The 20,358-nt window shown below is 38.6% G+C and overlaps 2 protein-coding genes across 2 annotated transcripts in view; one reads left to right on the top strand and one right to left on the bottom strand.

Annotated features, from left to right (window-relative positions):
• Positions 1-4,383, top strand: part of LOC117251449 (glypican-6-like) — a 154,178-nt gene extending 149,795 nt beyond the window's left edge. The window contains exon 9 of the mRNA XM_033617740.2: positions 2,115-4,383. Within this exon, the coding sequence (XP_033473631.1) occupies positions 2,115-2,320 (206 nt within the window). The 3' untranslated portion in view covers positions 2,321-4,383. The remainder of the gene's footprint in view (positions 1-2,114) is intronic.
• dct (dopachrome tautomerase) lies at positions 4,021-12,195 on the bottom strand. The gene is made up of 8 exons (XM_033617741.2): positions 11,667-12,195; positions 11,285-11,584; positions 10,626-10,726; positions 8,933-9,099; positions 8,613-8,792; positions 7,434-7,569; positions 7,142-7,343; positions 4,021-4,911 (listed from the first exon to the last, which is right to left on the bottom strand). The coding sequence occupies exons 1-8, from the start codon at positions 11,953-11,955 to the stop codon at positions 4,736-4,738; spliced, it is 1,551 nt and encodes a 516-aa protein (XP_033473632.1). The 5' UTR covers positions 11,956-12,195; the 3' UTR covers positions 4,021-4,735.
• Positions 12,196-20,358: the final 8,163 nt, after the last annotated feature.

The following is a 20,358-nucleotide window of genomic DNA, read 5'->3' as shown; positions in this document are numbered from 1 at the left end:
CAGCTGCCGAAGGACTGCGCCCATTCAATTTAGCTTTGGAAGAAACGCTAAGCCAACTACACTTATCTTTTTCCTTGAGAGAGGGGCTTAGTGCAATGAATATGTCACCTTGTTTTTTTGCTCTGATTGGCCATTGTGCTACCTAATTGCGTGCAGCGCCATTTGAAATGCCTCAGTTAGTGCCACCCCTTGGGTAGGAAGGGTGTATCGGTGAGGGCCAGACTCAAAATCTTTCTAGATTTGAGTCTGGATTTCCAGGCTAGAGATTGATGAGAGTAAAACCAAAACAATTAGCTGAAAGACACTAAAATGCTCCATAGAGCTGAAGGGATCTGCAAACTTGGGTGATAATTCTTTGTGGATTCATCATTATTAAGGACACCTGTATACATACACATCATTTTTTGATCCACCATTAATATAAAAATGCTCCTTATTGCAGCTTTAAAGGGGTAACTCTGGTATTTTTCAACCTGAACCCTAATTTCACATGCTTTTGTGTCTAATTGACTAATGGAGACAACAGTTTCTGAAGCTGGTCCAGTGTTGAAAGAAAACGCTGCAGACGACAAAACAGACCGCAGTGATGTATGTCATGTAACATAAATGGGCAATTGTAAATGGACCTGCATTTGTATAGTGCCTTTCTAGTCATCTAGTGACCACTCAAAGCGCTTTTTACACTACGAGTCACGTTCACCCATTCACACACACATTCATACACTGGTGGCCGAGGCTACCATACAAGGTGCCACCTGCTACTCAGTTTTAACACACTCACACACCGATGGAACAGCCATCGGGAGCAATTTGGGGTTCAGTATTTTGCTCAAGGATACTTCGACATGCAGCCTGGAGGAGCCTGGGATCGAACCGCTGATCTTTTGATTGGTGGACGACCCGCTCTACCTCTGAGCCACAGCCGCCCCAATTGTGCACCATCAATTTACATCCACAAAAAGTCAGTTTTTCTAGATTGCTATTGTGGCATAATATAGAAAGCATCCTTACAGAGGTCTTCCAATGTCCGGATACGATGTGAAAAGTACCCTGGGTGCGTTGGTTGTTGACGTTCTGGGACACTGTGTCAACATACACTTCCGTTTTCACAGGAAATTTACCGTTTCTCTTTCAAAATAAACGTACTACATCAGTACAACACGGTGAATTGACTTTTTTTTTCCCTCAACAACAAACATTTTGCCATCATGCACACTTGTTTAGGTTTAGGCAACAAAAGCATGTAGTTGGGTTTAGGAAAAAAGAACAGGGTTTGGCTTTACAATCTTATGGGAAGCGGACACCGCCCTCCCGGGTGAATGTCAGTGGTTGCTGGACCTATCCAACACCCCTCCCATCTGCCATACTTGGACTTTCACCGCCATAACTTTCATACTCATCCCAGCTAGTTTCCCCCTGACACCACTGGGCACTGTTAAACTAAAACGGTGACCAGCCACGTATCAACCGAAGTAAAAGCTCTTACCAAACCCACCAGACTCCATTTAAGTAAATGATAATTGTATCATTGTAAAACACACTTTATTCAAAACCCCTCACAAAAACCATCTCGGTTCACCTTCCACAGTTCCAACAATCAACCACCCTGGTTTCGTTGAAATAATCCCTTAAATCACCCAGCTGGATGTGAAAATGTGCTAGATCTATACACCCTAAAATTACTGTTTATTTAAATAGAGTCTGGGTTTGTAAATGGCAATTTCGGGCTGTTTATGGTTAAACAGAAAAGGATCGTACTCTTTAATACAAAAATCTCTGTAGTGTCCTACACTTTCAATAACAATCTGAGCCTATCAGTGGCAAAAAAAAGCACTTTTAATGGACGTAAATTGACAGTGCACAAATGCCTTGAGCGGTTTCATTGCAGCCTGTTCTGCTGATGTTGGCTGCAGTGCTCTCACTCAATACTGGACCACTTTCAAAAACTGTTATCTCCATTAGTCACTTTGACACAAACACACGGGGAAATGGGGTCTAGGTTTAAAAATAAGAAAGTTAACTTTTAACTTGGGATTGTAAAATCTGGTTGGATTGTTAAGCTTACATTTTCAGTGATGTGCTCAGTCTGGCTGGGTTTTGTTACGGTGTTGCAGGTGATGAAGGCAGCGGCTCAGGCAGTGGCAGCGGCTGCACAGAAGTCTGCCCTACAGACATGGACGGTGCTGCCACCGAAGCCCCGGTGGTGGAAGCCGACCGGAGCGGGCCTGTGGATGACTCTGCCCCGCTCCGTGCACCCTCTGTATTCCTGCCAACCATTCTGGCCCTCTCAGCCCTGGCACTCCACCGACAATGGAGATAATGCTGGAGGAACCGGCTAAACATGGACAGCAGGGTTTTTTTTTTCTTTCTGTTCTTTTTCTTTTCTTTTTTTTCTTTTTTTTTTGCAGTTTTTGTATTCAGGCAGATTGGAGCTACAGTCAAGCAGACAGTATTCGGGCTGCCAGCCTGGAGGCTAGAGGAGTCTGCTCTGAAAAAGAGAGCAGTCATGCATCATGATTTCCCACTTTCCCAAAGATCGTGCAGTGCCATCCTTAGACTTGACATTCTGTGGCATCACTTCACCATCTAACGCTGATGCCGACCCAACAAACTCTGCTTCAGAGATTTCTTGCACATATGGCAGGTATTAATGTAGGTCTCCATGTGGAAAAATATAACACGCACTTTGATTGTTTTGATTTTTTTATGCAAAAATTGTTTGTGTGTTGAAGAAATGTTGAGAATGTGGTTATTTGATGCACCTAAAAGAGGCACAATAAGTTGAAGATATGTTTAACATTATATTTTGAAATAAATAACATCCAGGAACACGTGCTTTTAATCTTTAATTTTAATTGAATCCGTGTTCCATTGCCATTAACTCATGTGCCAATCATTGACTTGTGTTGATATTCATCAAAGCCATCATGAATCCATCTTTGTTTCTGGATCAGATGCAGCCACTTCGTCATGTCACTTCATCTTATGTTTGACCGCAATTTCAACCATGATGTCTGGCAAGATTGTAGGTTAAGTATATCATGGGTTGGTCATGGATCTGCTCTGTTCGACAGCCGCCTTGTGCTAAAACTCGCATTTTGTCAAAAGGGATAAGACTGACATTTTTTATATACTCATTTGCCTTGCAACAAATTTATTATCTGCAAAATATTCTCATATCATGCTGGTTTCTCAGGCTTGGCTTCAGGAGCAGACAGCCTGGACTGAATTAATATGGAGCAATTATTGACACACAGAGAAGGTGCTGTTTTCTTCTGAATCCTCAGATTAGTCTACAAGTACCTCCGCAAATATTACATGTTTTTAGAAGTTCTAGGAATTCTGGATTTATATGTGCAGCAACAAAAAAAGGTGCCACTTTTGCATATGTGATTGAACAGCCAAAGCTTATCCTGTAACTGCTTTCACAGTTTTGGATAAATAGTGATTAAAATGTGCATTGTAGTATTTAAAATGCTACAATACTGAAATACTGTCAGACAGTAGTAAAAAGTTAAATGAAAATGTATTACCACAGTTATTTAAAAGGTGAGGGAATTATTAAGAGAAGAAGTAGCAAACAGCACACAGTGGTTACTGGAAATGCAAAGAAAGGGCCCCTAAATTTATCTGTAAAGCTTGAATGGTTATGTCTGCAGCACAGACAGGCTTGAAGCCGACCACAGTCACCTGTGAAATGAGAATCTGTGGAGACCGGACAGGCCTGAATGCTTCAGTGAAGCTCCTCAGTAGAGCGTACTTACAGAGAATGTGAGAGGCCTGGCACTGCTGAGGGGGGCGGACAAAACCAGCCTGTATGTACGTCCACTGTTCTCTGAGAGCCCGTCAGCTCCATAACCACCAAGCCAGCTAAGCTTACATATCCAAGGAATTAGCCAGTGTTATGCCCTTCGCAGTATATCAGTGAATATTTGTTGAGCTTTTTCTTTATTGCATTTTAAGTTAGCGTTTGCATCCACACTACAAGAACAAAACTATAAAGAAAATATGGCAAATGTGTCATTTAAAAGGATTCTTTATTATGAATATCGATCTTACAGGATGCCCTTTTTATGTTTTGTATCATTGAACTTTTAATGGTAATATTTTTGCAATAAAATATTGAAAATGGATGTCTGGTCAGACAAATGATCTGAAAAATATAATTAGCAGGAAACGCTATAAGTCAACACTTTTTACGATCAATGTATTTCTGTATGAAGTCGAATCCTAATAAGTTTGTCTGGAGTTTGAATCTGATTTCAAACTGAGAGAGGAAGAAGAACTAGTTGAGCAAATATGCCTTATTGTTTTCCGGTGCAATTGCAATGATTGCATTTGTGTTTTGTTACTGTTCTTGAGAATAAATATTTATTAAAAACATTCCAATAGATTTGTATTTGTGGTGGCTGTTACAGAGAAATTAAGAAAGGTACATTATAATAAAAGGCAGTGACGGGGTTGGGCTCACTAAAGCAAACGTTACCAATCCAGTTAAAGTGTACATTCATTTTAAGTTGTATTCATATTTTTCAATTGGATGTTACATGATTCAAGTAATTGGGCTTATATGACGTTAGATTTGACATCCAAAAAGTACAAGTGTAGTTCATGGGCAAGATTAAAATGTTCCTCTCGCATCACAGTAGGGCGCACAGAACATCGGTGATTGGCTGCTTCATCTCTCTTAGGTATGTATAAGTACTGAAGTGCGTTTCAGAACAACAGGGGAAATCTAGGCTTCCTCTGTGTACTTTCTATTTGTGAAGTCTGCTTTTATCAGAGGTTCAAAGCCTCTGTTTCTCCGCTGACGCAGGTAGAGCACAAAGATAAGGAGAAGCACCAGGAGACCGATGAAGACTCCCCCCAGAGTGGAGCCCAGCACAAACACAGCTGGCCCTCCATCTGCATCTGTAAAGATCAAGCACAGGTAGAGATATTCATAGAAACCTTTCTGCGGCGGAAGAAACACAATATGTAAGTGTCAGTCATTATGTATCTTATTTAAAATGAGGGTTTGATGAGGCTGTGGATCAACATCAGTGACTCAACATTGCTCAGCTGACATATCTGACTTCATAACTAACTTTACAGCTCTTACTGTTGTTATCTATAGCAACTTTAACAGTAGAGGATGATGCCATTAGCAAGCATGTACTCTAAAGATAAAGAATAAGAACAACGGAAACACTTGAGTTTCTGCCCTACGTCATCAGCCGTCTCAAAAATAGACTTTTTTCTTTGCTCTCAAGAGCTCAATGAACTTCAAAGATTACTATGGATTATCTATAAAATAGTTTGATATTTTGTTGCATGGATTAAACAGTAGATTAAAGTGTAGATTAGACATAGAGATTAAAGTAGATTAGATTTATTAAGGTTGAAATACTCAAGTTTATGAAGCAAATATTGATTGCACAATGTAATAAGTATAGAATAATGGCACCATCAACATCTAGACTGGTTCCCTATAAGCTGCACTTCCATTATGGAATCTGTCTGCCATTGGCTACGATCTCCCGGGAAAATGAGGGTTCAATTTTTTTGCACAAATAAATGTGTGTCAACCAGTGCGTAACCAAAACAGGAAGAGGACAGTGCTTTTGTTTTCCCTGTTATCAGCAGATAACCCAATTTACTAAAGGTATCAGTGAAAGTTCTTTGCAGTACTATTCCCAGTAGCAGAAATGGCAGACGGTGGAACAACCAAAGTATCTTTGCAAACTGTGATAGTTAGGCTCTGAGGAAAACGGAAAGTGATTCGATTTCTTTGTAACAACAGCGCCAAAAATACTAAAACTTGGAAACGCTAGAGGGGGGGCAAAGTTGAAAAGTTGTCTGTTTCCGCTTCAGTAGGAGAACCTTAGTGGTGCCACCATGCAGATTTGTTACCTTAAGTCAGCCAGGCTAGCTGTTTCTAGTCTTTATGCTAATATCAGCTAACCTAGCTTGTTTACTGTGCACACATGAGAGCAGAAATGGTTTTCTCATCTAACACTGTGGGAGAACGTAAGCTTATTCCAAATATGTCAAGCCATTCCTCAAAGGAATACTTCACCCACAAAATGACCACCTGTATGTCAATTAGTCATGCAGTGTTACCTTGAATTCATGAAGAAAACTTTCCTTCAGTATAATCCTAGTGTCATTTATCCAGTCATATGCTAAGCACCTCTTAAACACATGCATTTTTGCTAAAACCTTACTATTAAAAACTGAACTAAAAGTGAAACTTATCTATGCTCTCTTCAAAGCCAGATTCCAATACTGAGGTATTGCAAAAATGCATGTGTTTGGGAAGCACTGAGCATACGACCGGATAAAAGAGACTTGGTTTCTGCTGTTGTGTGAGATTTTGTAAACTGATGTTTTGATTTAATTTTGCCGTTGTTGAACGGGATCCCCAATCAGTCCCTAAAGTAATATGTTTGCCGTTATCCATGGAGCGGGAAAACAAAAGTTTCTTCATGACCTACGCCTCATATCCACTTATGTATGTGACGAGTGTCTGTAGATCAGTAAAAATACGGATGATGCCTCTAGTGTCCAACGCAAGGAAGTGCATTTCTTTACGGATGGCTAGAAACCTGATAGAAACTATCTGTAGCCATGGGGGAGAGGCTAATTTTAGCTATTTTTTTGCCATCCAGTAGTTTGGAAAATGCGCTTGGAACATTACCAGGACAATAACATGACCTGCCACGTATGCAGCATGTTTTCTGAAATTAAAAAGACGTATGAATGGCTGAACGAGTCATAATGACGATCTGACTGTATATAATATAATATTTTAGCAGGATAAAATTACTCAGATTCACAATGTGTTCAGACTAGATAAACAAGTTATTTTTCATTACACAAACTCACTTGACAATCAACACAGGTAACTGAATTGAAGGAAATAGCCCATTAGCCAGTTAGCAGCCTATTAGCTAAGCTAACACAGAGGGGAGGACTTTCACAGGCACATCAGATATCACAGATATTCCCATAGGAATGAATGGACTTCCAGTTGCCTCGTCTCTGTACATGTACGTAAGTGGAATCGAGGCGTTAAAGGTAACAGGGCATGATTTACTAATGTACAAATGGTTGTTTGGTGAAGTATTCCTTTAAGATAATTATTTTAACACTTGCTCACCATCCAGGGCAATGGAGTAGGAATATCCCAGCTGATCAGCTGGAAGATATATCTCCTCGTTGGTGATCGGAGGGAAGAAAGGAACCATGTTGTAGTCCCTGTTGTGACCAATGGGGGCCATCTCATCTGGGAAGGTGGCGTTTGATGGAATGAACCTTCTCATCCACTCGTCAAAAATGGCATCAGTGAAAGCATGGAGCAACTGCGATATTAAAAAAAAAGGAAAAATCACTATGAGTTTAAAGACACCAGCTGTATAATTTCAGGGTAAACCATGAAATCAGAGTCTGACCAGGAAGATCGGGTCGTTGGCCGCAGAGTGGGACAGAGAGCTGGTTCCATTGAGCAGAGAGTGGACAAGGTTGTGGAGGTTGTTGACCGATTCATCCAGTTCTCCATCTGGTTTTTCGTACCCTTCAAGAGCATTTCTGTTGGTCACACAGCACAAAGGCTGTTAAGCAATAGTTTTGCTCCAAGTGCTCTAAAGTCTCTAAAGTTCAAGGTACAGTATGCAGGAATTGCTGATTTACTATATGCAAATCATAGATTATATAGCCACCATGCATCAGCGATTGGTTTGTAGATAACTATTTTGAACCCTCAAGTTTGGTATAATACCCCTACTAGTATGTAATGCAGCTGTCAATCATGCCAATCACAGCATGTGGACAGCAGTAAGACCATAGACTGTATGAATAATAGATGCAGCTACCGTAACATCACCCATGGGCTTGTGGGCTACCATTTGAAGCCTTGAGATTAGCATTTCAGCTTTTTTGGAGTCACAAGTCACCATTTTTGGGTGAGAAGTTGGAGCTGTGGGGGAGCGGCCCCGCCCCTTAAATATGCTTAACTTTGGGCCTTAATAAAATGTAAAAAGTTGAGTTTCACCCCTTCACCCCTTGTACATCTATCATTTATCATGAAGAGGGAAATTAGCTATTGAGACCAAAACTGTACCAGGCTGTAAACATGTTTATTTCTGCTGTAAAGTGGGGCATTTAACACGGGGGTCTATGGGGTTTGACTGGCTTCTGGAGCCAGCCTCAAGTGGCCATTCGAGGAACTGCAGTTTTCTGCACTTTCGTGTTGGCTTTATTTTCCCGCTACGGAGGTTGCTGCTTGGCAAATAAAAGTAAAAGCCAACCCCAGATTAAATCTGATTTTGGAGTGAGCATTTTCACTTGACGTTACAACTCGCTATGCATTTTTTGGCGCTATGTCCACAATTTTTTTAACTTCCTCTTGGATGCGTGTGCTCATGGTTTGGTTGCTACCATTTTAAAAAGCCTCAATTTCACCTGAGCGCTGTGGGGGTACACGCCCAGAAATGTCTTGAATACATTGTTGTTGTTTTTTTTAAAAAAAATCAGTAGAAAAAAGTATGTAAATAATTTCTGACCACTTCAGTCAGAGCGAATTGCAGGTGAACATTTAAAATTATTATTGATGATAAACAAGAGAGTTGTACCTGAAACTAAAGGAGGAGTTGGTGAAGTACGGAGGGCTGTCGAAGTTCCTGAGTCCCAGGCAGCTTCTGACGTCATTCATGGTAGGCAGAGACATGTTACCTCCATCCATTATCCCTCTCTGAATGGGACCCTCACCGGTGCCATTGCAAAGAGTCACCAGGCGATTGTACTCGTCCAAACTGGAAGAGAAAAATACTAACATGTTTCACTAGTTCAACCAATCAAAACACATATTAATTTGCCCAACAATGTTTGTTTTTTTTCATCACAGCCCAACCAATTATAATGAAGTCCCCTCCCATCCATATCTTGTGCTGACCTGTTACATACCACCCCCCATCTGGAGAATCTGGACTGGTTGCTGATGAGGGACGGGTTGTCGGGGTTTCGACCTCCCAGCAGAGAGTCAGTACACACGTCACACTCACTTTGACCCGTGGCAAAGTTCCAGTAAGGGATTGCAAAGTTCTCATTGCCGGTCAGTCTCTGCAAGGAAACACACATATTTTACTAATATTACATTATTAATAAAAATGTTTATTTTGGTCATCAACATCAACACATTTGACAGCAAATAAACAAGTTCTGATTGCTACACTGTGACTTCAGTTTGGATCAGGTCTAGAATTTCTCCTCCCTGAGCTTTCCTGTCTCTCAAACTTTGGACCAATTCTCTGCATCTTATAAGTCTTTGACATTCATAAGTATAACATGAATTATAAATATCTTGTGTTCCCTTAAAGTTTTTGTTCCTCGAAGGACAGTGTGACATTAGAAAACTCCTGTACGTGATATAAATAAGGTTTATTTCATGAAGGTTATTCTATGTATTTGTGCTTCTTAGAACATCAACACAAAAATGTGACTGATTGATAAACTGGATGGAAAAATTGTGTAGGAAATGCAACAATTTGTAGACGGTTTTTATGTAGCTGTGGTCTGCAAAGAACCTCCAAGGTATTAGACACTGATGTATTTAGCAATAGCTCAATTTATGATGAGCAAATATTATATATAAAACAATGAAAAGCTGATCACCCTATATGACAAATATGAGGTTTCACAGTGACAAGAGTCAACTTCTGTATTTCCAGTTATTTGGTTTAATCAGAAATAATCCCTTGCACTTTCATTGATCCCATCCTCTTATGCCAAAAAACAAACAACAAAAACATGAGTTTAAGAGAAGAGCATAGATCTAAATTTTGAAAATTTGGGCTATTTTGCTTTCATACCATCTTCTTTCGACTAATGTAAAGAAAAGATCCAAAATACATATTTATGAGTTTATTTAAGTTCAGATTTCTGTTATGGAAATGTATGCAAAAAGCACACAATTCATCAGATAATTCCTCATTTGTATATTTAAACATAAAAGTTTAGAAAACTTGTTATACTAAAAATCTGGGGGATGTTTTTAGTGACATCCATTACTTAAAATTTTACCCCCTTTATCTGAAGTGGCTTATTTTTGGCCTAAAGGTGTATGGAATTTTACAACATATAATTTAAAAAGCTGTTTTCTCAAAATAAGCTTTTCTTCATATACTTAGAACCAAAAATCTCAATTCATCAGCATTTACATGCACCAGACTTTCCAGTTTTATTCCTATACATATTCTGATGGTTTTACCTAAGTGGTTCATATATCATTCACAGCCTGATTTATATGACGTTGTATCCCTAAAAAACTTTTTTTTTTTTTTAAATTTATTTTAATGGCTGTTAACAGTATTTTCTGATTTATGAAGTGATAAATAGATATCCCAAATCCCCTCTTTAAAAACCATTGACTTTAATGTGTCAACAAAAAGAAACAAGAATTTTGAACCTGTCTTTATGTTCAGATTTCTGTTATAGAAATTCATGCAAGTCAGTGCATATTTAATTACACAATGCTTCATTTTCATAGTTAAACATAACATTTCAGAAAATTTTTAATACAAAAAATGATTGTCTTAATGTAAGTAATCAACTGGGAAAGTTTCATTGTGATATCTGTTTGCACATACCTGTAACTCTCTCTCCAAGCTGAGGAGGTGATACCTGTGCCAGGTGATGAACGCTGGTCCTTTGTGTGAGAAGTCAATGGCTTTGAATGGACGACCTGGACCTGCAGGGGAACAAAGTGTTTGATGAGAGCTATATTACCACAAGGCAATAAAGTGCACATCACACACTGATATATGTAAAAGAAATATTGATACTATTGAGTCCATGTATGAGTAAAAAAAATACTTTTGTTACATCACCAAGAAAATTATATTAAAGTCACAGTCCAAAAACCCCACCAAAAATCAAAACAACCCACTGTCCCACTTAAATGACTTATTTTTATTACTGATGCTTTTCTAAATGTGATTCCTTTAAAAAATACTGAAGCATATTATTATAAAAATGTATAGGTTAAATGCTATATTTATAAATATTAATATACCTCAAATTTATGTTAAAACTATATAGATATATTATTTAGAACAATCCTAAACAGGGCTAAAAAGGCAGTGGAAAAGGGTGATTTCCTATATATGATGACTATCTGTCGTACATCACCAGAGCTAATATTAATAAGTGGTGGTTATTATGATATTCCTATTATATTTTAATGAACAGTCAACAATATGAACTAACCATTTACAATAATGTTATATCAAGAAATGTGCTCATTTACCCAGAAGAGTGTCTCGGACAGAGTAGTAATGTTGCCAGACAAAGAAGTCGTAGATGGAGATGTTGGCAAACTGGGGATCAGTTCCATTTGGTCCCAGGAGTCCCAGCCAGTGCTGGGTGGCAATGACATAGTCTGGGTGGGTGGTGGTCTTAGACAGTTCCAGGACGTCGAGGAACTCCTGGAGCTCTGCGGGGGTTAGGGAGTGGATGTTCTTCCGCACAACAGGGGCTCTCCTCTGGTCACAGTTTGATCCGGTCCAGCCAAATTTACACTGACCACAGTCGTACCCTGCAAAGTTACCTGCAACACAGAGAGCATGTTGATGTTGTTGGTGATTGTTCAAGGTTCAGCATAAGAGCTACTTAATAACACTGTGACTCACCGGTGCATCTGCAAGTCTGATTGAAGAACTTGGTCGGCCACCTCTCTCTGTCATCAACGTTTCTCAGCCTGTATGGTCCTCCCCAAGGTTTGCTGTCGACGCGAACAGTCGAGCAGCTTCCTCTCCCCGACAGAGAGCCACACACATTGGAAGGATCTGAGCCCAGAGCGGGGCAACACTGCTTGGACACAATGCCTTCAACTGTGCAGCACACTCGAGGAAACTGAGCATCTGCAGGCTCAGGCCAGATGAGCAAACAAAGAAGACCAAGACCCAGAGCGTTTCTCATGTTTTACCTGTTTGTTTCCTCCAGTCAGTGGCGACAAATCAGTTTGTACATCAACTTTCAGCGGTAATACGACCAATTAGTTCCCCCACGAGAGTGTGGAATCTCAGTCTGCCACGGCCCCCCAGTTGTGTGTGTTCAAATTAGATTCAGTGATAGTTTTAACATCTGTGGAAACAACACTCAGAGCCAAATCATGTTGTGTTCCAGCTGGTTACATGCACATTAAGAAAGGCTGTAATTTCTGTTCTTGCTTTTGTAGAGCTGGGGAGGATTAAGCCTTGGGTCTTGTGATCATCACCTGACAACAGAGCTGTGAGCTGGACTAAGATCTGGCTGGATACCAAGGAAGTGCCCGAAGGAACTATTAAGTGTTGTATGACCACAAAGACTAAGAATGTGTCTCATTTATACTTTAAGTAAATCAGAAAAAATATTTAAAAAGAAACAAGCAAAATAGTCCTGTTTGCCTCAGACAGAGCAGATTGTACAGCCACCTGTGGAGACATTGGTCAAATACAAAATAAACGGTGTACTGATGTGTGAACAAACACCATTTAGAGATAAGTCTGATAACACGTTTGAAATAGAAACACTGTGTCATCGTTGAGTCATTCTCACCTATTGTATTAAGAGAACTGTCTGAGGAAATCAGATTTGGAGCCAGATCCCCTACTGTAAATCTGTTATGTAAATTATGATGAAGGATTATCACTTTAATCCAGCGAGGAGTTAGTTTTAAGATTTTTTTGGAGCTTGTTATTATAGCGGGTTTATTCTCATCTTTATATTCCATCTATCAAACTTTTCACCCCAGGTCTCAGCTGACACCCTGTGCTGTGCATGTGAGGTGAGGAAAGAGCAGCTGTAGGAACTGTAGGTCTTTTTTCTGGTCTTAAAGAACATCATTTTCTCGTCTTTCACACACTATCCACACTGATATATGCTGTGGTGAAAAGTGACTAAGTACAACTTTGCGGCACTTTTACTTTAAGTATTTCTATTTGATGCTACATTATACTTTTACTCCACTATATTTAAAATTTTGAGAGGCAAATCCTTTGTCTTCCTTTCTACTCCATTAATCATCTTCAGCCCAGTCCCCAAAATAAAATGTTGACATTAAACATTTCTGCAAACCACGATGAACCACAGTATATATTTGTATGTTTTATACGTATCATATCAACATCTCTACAGTGATGTAGTTCTGATTAGGATTACATGAGCTAAGTTTTTAATCAGGAAAAGAGGGGAATGGTGAATGGTGTGACACATAGGCAAGAAACAAATGCAGGTTTTTATACAAGACATCTGGACAGTTCCAGCCATGTTTGTGGGATAAAACAGAGTATTTGTAACTAGACGTTGGGACATTTCCAGCCATGTTTGTCATGACTAGAGACATCAGGACATTTAAACACAGTATTTTTTTTTATAAACGGGTATTCTTTAATAAGACGTTGGGACATTTCCAGCCATGTTTGTCATGACTAGAGACATCAGGACATTTAAACACAGTATTTTTTTATATGAGGTCGGGCATTTCCATCCATGTTTGTTGGACCAAACCGGGTATTTTTTAAGAGATGTTGGGACATTTCCAACCATGTTTGTAGTGATTAAACCAGGTTATTTTTAACAAAACATCGGGACATTTTCAGCCCTGTTTGTGGCAACAAAAGTGAGTATTTTTTAACAAGACGGTTGGGTAATATCCAGCCATGTTTGTAGCAACTGAACCTAGTATTTTTTATATGAGGTTGGGGCATTTCCAGCCATGTTTTTAGTGATTAAACCAGGTAATTTTCAACAGAATATCTGGACATTTTCAGCCGTGTTTGTGGCGACCAAACCAGGTATTATGTAATGAGAGGTCGGGACATTTTCTGCTGTTTTTGCAGGAGAGACGTTGGGACATTTCCAGCTATGTTTGTGGCAACAAAACCTAGTATTTTTTTTTTAATATAAGGTCAAGGCATTTCCAACCATGTCTGTGGAACTGAACCAGATATTAATTAATGAGACGTTGGAATATTTCCAGCCATGTTTGTAGTGATTAAACCAGGAAATTTTCAACGAGACATTGGGACATTTTCAGCCATGTTTGTGGGGACCAAACCAGGTATTACTTAATTAGAGGTTGGGACATTTCCGGCTGTTTTAGCGGGGCAGAACTGGGTATTCATAATGAGATGTTGAGATATTTCCAGCTGTTTGTGGCAACCAAACTGGATACTTTTTAAGGAGATGTTGGGAAATTTTCCAGCCTTGTTTGCAGCAATTTAACTAGGTATTTTTTTCATAAGACATCAGGACATTTCCAGCCGTGTTGTGGCAACAACGGATACCTACACACTGCTGCATTGGTGTGAACAATCTATTAATGCCACATATGATGATATATCAGTCACAGTAATTCTACTCCTAATACTTTTAAGCATATTTTGCTTATAATACTTCTGAATCATTATATCAGCAGGATGCAGGCCTTTTACTTGTAATGGAGTATTTTCACATTGTTGTATTGGTGCTTTTTTAATTAGTAAAGGATTTGACGACTTCTTCCCCCACTGGGTATCTCAATTTGTCTCAGCGAATAAATCAGTCACGTGAATTTGTAATAGTGTCTGTGTCATTTACAGAAATACAAGGCAAGCCGAAAAACTGAGTTTTAAGAAATGACTGGAAGATTGTTGTTTAATTAAATAGCTCTTTGTTCTGAAGAACTCCAACACAGAGTTAGGAAAAAGTCAATCAGCACTGACACATATTGCATTGCATGCATAACGAAATTTTGACAACAGTTAAAGAAGACATGGTGTTGACTTTGCCTTTCGAGAGGGTTAGTATGTAAATATTGTGCAATTTGTTGTGAATGGATTAGATTACACCAGAAATTTCAGAACAAAGAGCTCAAAGAGTCTGAACCACGAAAATGCCCTGAGGCCAGATTCCTCCTCTGTTTATGATTGGTAGAAAACTGAATCTGACTGCGTCAAAGAATTCTTCGAAGAATCAAGTGGATGATCCTGAGGAGACATGACTGGATTTCATGTGACCAAGCGTCTCATTCAACACCAACAGTAATACAGGTTTGAAACGGGACACACAGTTTTCATGGACCGTCCCTGTTGCATTATTATCTGTGTGTATTTTGTTTATATGTAGCCTTTGCACCCCCTACCAGATTAATTTCCTTTTTGAAAAATGGAGTCAAGCTCATTTTGACTTGGAGCAATAAGGTCAGGAGGGGAAATCAATAATTTACGAAATCCTTTTGGGTTAAAAACACAGATAAATAAATAGGAATACCCTCACCTACTATTCCCTTCTCATGTTTTATTTTTTTGTTTGTTTTTAACACTCAAGCCATAAAGGTCAGATCCACCACTACCCACACACTTACACTGGAGCATCCATGAGGTTGTACTTGTGGCTAAAAACAAGATAATCACTTGCTCTGTGTTTTCGTCAGAAGTCATGGTGGAAGGGCATGATCTCGGTGAATGGACGTGATTTTTTTTTTTTCTTGCTGCCCTTAAGGTAAGAATATGATTGAGCTCGAGTTTTGTGTAAGCAGCCTTTGTTCGGAGGCAGGAGCTCCACACCCATCAAAGAAGCTTTACAGTGGGAGAAACTCCTGATGCTTTGTCTTTTTGACTCCACACTCCTGATGCATTCCAGTGGCCGGGCATGTGACTGCTGATAGTTTAAGTACAGTTAAGGGGAGTCTGTAGCTACTCCACCGCACCAGAGAGAAAACTATGGAGTGTTTTCTTTGTTACTGTTGTTGTAAAAGCTAGAAATTCATAACTAAGGCAACATTAATAGATGCATAAACATTCGGAAAGTCTTCTCCTTGATGAACCATCTGTTCATCAACCAACCATCGAGCCATCTAGGTCACAAAATCCCTCGGTCACATTAAAATCTTCACATTGAATCTTCTTTTCGGGGTCACTGTATGACCAAAGAACAGATTTAAAATCAGTGTCCAAGAACAAAACACCTCTAAAGCGCCAGATAAACACGAGAGTCCGTATAAACATGGCCTCATGAGAAAGCTCATGTGTGACCACTGATTCTTTTACACAACAGACCCTGTGAGGTTCACTGCACCTGATGGGATTAGTGAGCAGAATTCCTGGAAGGAGTCGGATGGAATGTCTCTATAGAAATGATTTCACATTAACATCAGTAAAAAAACAAAAAACGTCTGTGAATGTGTAAGTGACAGGAAAAGTAAAGCTCAGGCTCAGGGTGTGTGAGAGCCTAATGAATTTGACTTGATTGCTGTTTATCATAGTCATGGCTTGGCATGTTAGCATAAATTTGAGCATGAGAAATTCATAAATCAAATTAAAGATGAGATAAAATCAAATGTTATCAAATGAAAACATACTTAAAGGTTTAGCACACATTTTGGGAAATTAAAAAATTCAATTAAATTGAATAAGCACTTCAAATACACACCGGTGCTTATGAACAAAGACATGCTGCAAGTAAATGCTACAGTTTTGAAGGCAAAAAGTCACTGAATTTAAGATTTATCCTTTAATTTGAGTATTTTCATGCTTAAAAAAGATACTAGCCGCTGAATGGTATCATTATGTTCAAAAATACTAAAGATTAGAGCAGAACCATAATTTTAAATAAACATAATTAACTAACAGTGATAATTAAGCATAGGTTTAATTTAGTAATTTATTTAAAATTATTTGAATTAATTAAAAACATTGAATTGAACCAGTCATCTGATTAGATTAACCCCTTATGAAACTGCAGCGTGTTGCATAAATATCCATGTAATGTCAAATCATCTGAACAAAATTATTACCATTATTTCAGATAATTTTGCTTGCATTATTTTAACTGACTGTTGGGAATTTCTTCTACCCAGAATTTTTTTTTTTTTTTCAGAACGTGTAAATAAACAGAATCCATTATTCCTACTGAAACACAGGATGGTGCCAGAGAGCCATGAAGAAACAAGCTACCACATATAATGGCATGAAAGATGTGTTTGTGTGTATGCCAAATATTTTTTATAATTAAAAGGGAGATGGGTGTTATTAAAAATATATATATTATTATTGGAAACTTCTGCTGATAAGTTAAGAATATAATAAGAATGAGTATTAACACATTTTTATGATTATCTAAGAATGTTTTAAGGTGACATCATGGAAAGATATTTATACCAAAATACAAAATGAATAGAGGAAAGAGCAGATTTTGATTTGCATATCACTTAGTCATTATGAAACTCATTTCACCTATTCATCGTCTTTTCATATGGAGTCCCCCCTCTCGAGCTCAACATAAGGATGTGCATAATAGTCCATGATGTATCTTTGAAGCGGGACAAATGACACCATCCTGTTAATAGTCTTTCAAAGAGATTTACACACAGAGGTGAATATTCATTTTTGAATTTACTACTTGTTACTATGCGGAGGGAGAAATGCATCCATTTTCCTAACAGCTCTGTGAGTGTTGCACTTAACACCTAACCCACTCTGCATATGTTTCATAGGAATATGTGCGAAATAAGAGAAGGCCCTTTTAAATTTTTAATTGGGCCCACTTCAGGTACATTTACAGAGAACGGAGCTCAGGGTCCTAGAAGCTGGTGAAAAGTGGCCGATTCACATTTTTGCTTGTTTTTATTTTGGAATTATTTCATTAATGATGTGTAATGTGAGGAGCCACTCCACAGCCTCTGCTGGGCTTTTTGAATTTCTCCTCCATATTGAAATTCTTTTTAATTTATTTCTTTTAAATGTGTTTTAACACCTGTAAAAATGCACATAAACTAAACTTAAAAGGGTCGTGTTAATGTTGTGGCTCACCTCCGGCATGGCACATCACCTATACACAGATAAAATTGTTATAAATCAAACAGATAAGATATTATGGTGATTTTCAAAATAAAAGCTGCCTGTGTTCATAATAAGCTTAAAAAACATGTCACGTGGTCACCTGTAAATTGCATAATGCCACACAATACTTTTATTTCAGCTTCTCTAACTGATTAATTAATTATAAAGATACTTTTAGCTAATAAATATTTGTAATTATTCCAACATTAAGAGAAAACTTTGCATTTTATCAACATCCTGCCTAATTCTTAAGAACTTCCACGTCCGTCTCCACCACTGAAAATGATTATTTTATGATAGAAAACATTAAATCCACTTGTCTGATCAATTTCCCTGTTTTATTTTTTATATTTATAGCAGACTTCCTCTGTATATATACCAAAAAACCACTGTGTAAATCTCTTAAAGCTCTTTTTGTGATGCTTTTTCTGATATTATGTCGACATTTCTACTTGTGGCTTTTTTTAAAAAAAATCTATTATGTGCATTAAGAAATCACAAATGTAAAAAAAAAAGATCTAAAAATGTGCTATACAAATATTACCAGTAGTTGTGGCAGCATGCCTCCTTTACGTTCCCTATGACAGTACATTCTAGTGTGAGAGGAGGAGTGATACGGTGCAGACGGAGAGGGAGATGCAGTGTCCGTAGACAATAGCAGGGGGGCAGTGTTGCTGTTTCTGGTGGCCCCGGTTCACTGGAATGACTGGCCCTAACAGTTTGCATTTCCTTCAGGATGCTCCAAGAAATATGCCATGAAATAGTCTAGGATTGGACATCTTTGTACTTTAACTGTCACCATTTCAAATCTCAACCATGCCAGGCGGTGACTGACAGTATATACAGTGGGCTGGGTGGTATGCAGCCGTATGAAATGACTTGCCTGCATAGAGTTTTAATCCTCTTTAAGGCTCCTATCCATCTTCAAATTAATATCTAGGGGCCACATATTCCTCTGCACCAGTTTGTACTTGTATAACCCACTTCTCTGGCAAAGTGATCAAATTATTCACTGGAAAATAAGATTAATAGTTATGCTGCAAAACATGCTCGGGGTCAATTATTTGGGAGATGCCGATGATATACTCATTACACTATAAAGCCAATTCGAGGACACGCAGAATGCAGAATTGTGTTGTAGATTAATATCCATTAAAGGTCAACATGCATTCAAATTGACAAAGATGCTATCTGTTTTCACCCCTATGAAGTGCGCAGTATATGGGAAACCTATAATGCTCATTACATGCGTTTAAATGAGTCTGTCCTAATTACTAATCAGTCTCTTGTACCATTAGAGATGGAAATTAGAAATACAAAACAGACCCCTGGGCATCACTCACTCAGAATATATTAGAGTTTCCTTTAATACTAGTGTTGGCATTTTGAAAATGAAAACCTACGACCCTTGAAACTTTTTCACATGTTGTAATATTTCGAAGGGTGGGGGTCTCACTTTGTGTAACTATTGTTTGTGTGTATAACAGAGTAGTGTGGTAGATTTTTGTTCATAAACAACAACAAAAACTAAACATCTTGGCTTTTAAAAAACAAAACTATACTGTTTATTTTGCTATGCCCCAATCAGAATATTGGCTAGACCCTTCAGTGATTCTTTCTTCAGTGATTCCCGCCCACCTCTCTGGCAGCTTACCGATTTACATTTGAGCATAATGCAAGCATTAGAGGAGGCACAAGGCAGCCCTGATAAGTTACAAAGTGCTCCAGGGGTAAACCTCGTAAGAGAGGGTTTGGAGTTATTTACAGCGTTCAAATCCTTCAAAAATTCATGTCTGGAGGATGAGATTGGTTTTGCAGTTGATGCTTTGCACACAAAGCAAACACAATGCATACGGAGGGTGTTTAGCCGTAAATGACCAGATGACATTAATTCTAATTGACTGATCTCATCCCATGCTTAGGACCAGTGTGTGTGATACTGCTCGGGACACAAGGGTCCTGTCAAGGCACAATGTTACACACAAAGCAACAAAACAGAAACACTAAGATTGGCTTAAGAAACGAGGAACACAGAGGACTAAAAATGATTTTTAAATGCAATTTAATTTTCAATGAAGCAATACTTAAGTTGTATGGCATTTTCTATTCAAAGATATGTTTTGATTGTGCAATTCTCATAATAAGAGTGCTCAGAAATTGCAAAGCCATTACAAAGGAGGTTAAAGGCAATGGAATTCCTTCTTATCACAAATGCTTTCTGTACAGTTGTTCCATTTGAAATGCATTTAATTGCAAATAGAAAAGAAGAGAGAGAAAGCCAACAATGCGAGGGTCTGAAGCATTTTTCTCGTCTGCTTTGAGTGAGCGTATTCAAATCTAAGCGGGCAGACAATGAAGGAAAGGAATCGTGCTCTGAATAGCCTCTCTCTCTCTCTCCTTTTCATTCCCAGGCCAATTCACAGCCTTCCTCTCCTCTGCTGTTAGGGGCGGGCTTTCCACTCGCAGCTCAAACTTCCTCTGTAGAACAACACATTCACCTGATAGCAGTAGCAGCACACAT

The sequence above is a fragment of the Epinephelus lanceolatus genome, chromosome 14, assembly GCF_041903045.1.
Source record: "Epinephelus lanceolatus isolate andai-2023 chromosome 14, ASM4190304v1, whole genome shotgun sequence".
NCBI classification, from domain to species: domain Eukaryota; kingdom Metazoa; phylum Chordata; class Actinopteri; order Perciformes; family Serranidae; genus Epinephelus; species Epinephelus lanceolatus.
The sequence above is the reverse complement of the archived record's forward strand: the minus strand, read 5'-3'. Positions and strand labels throughout refer to the sequence as shown.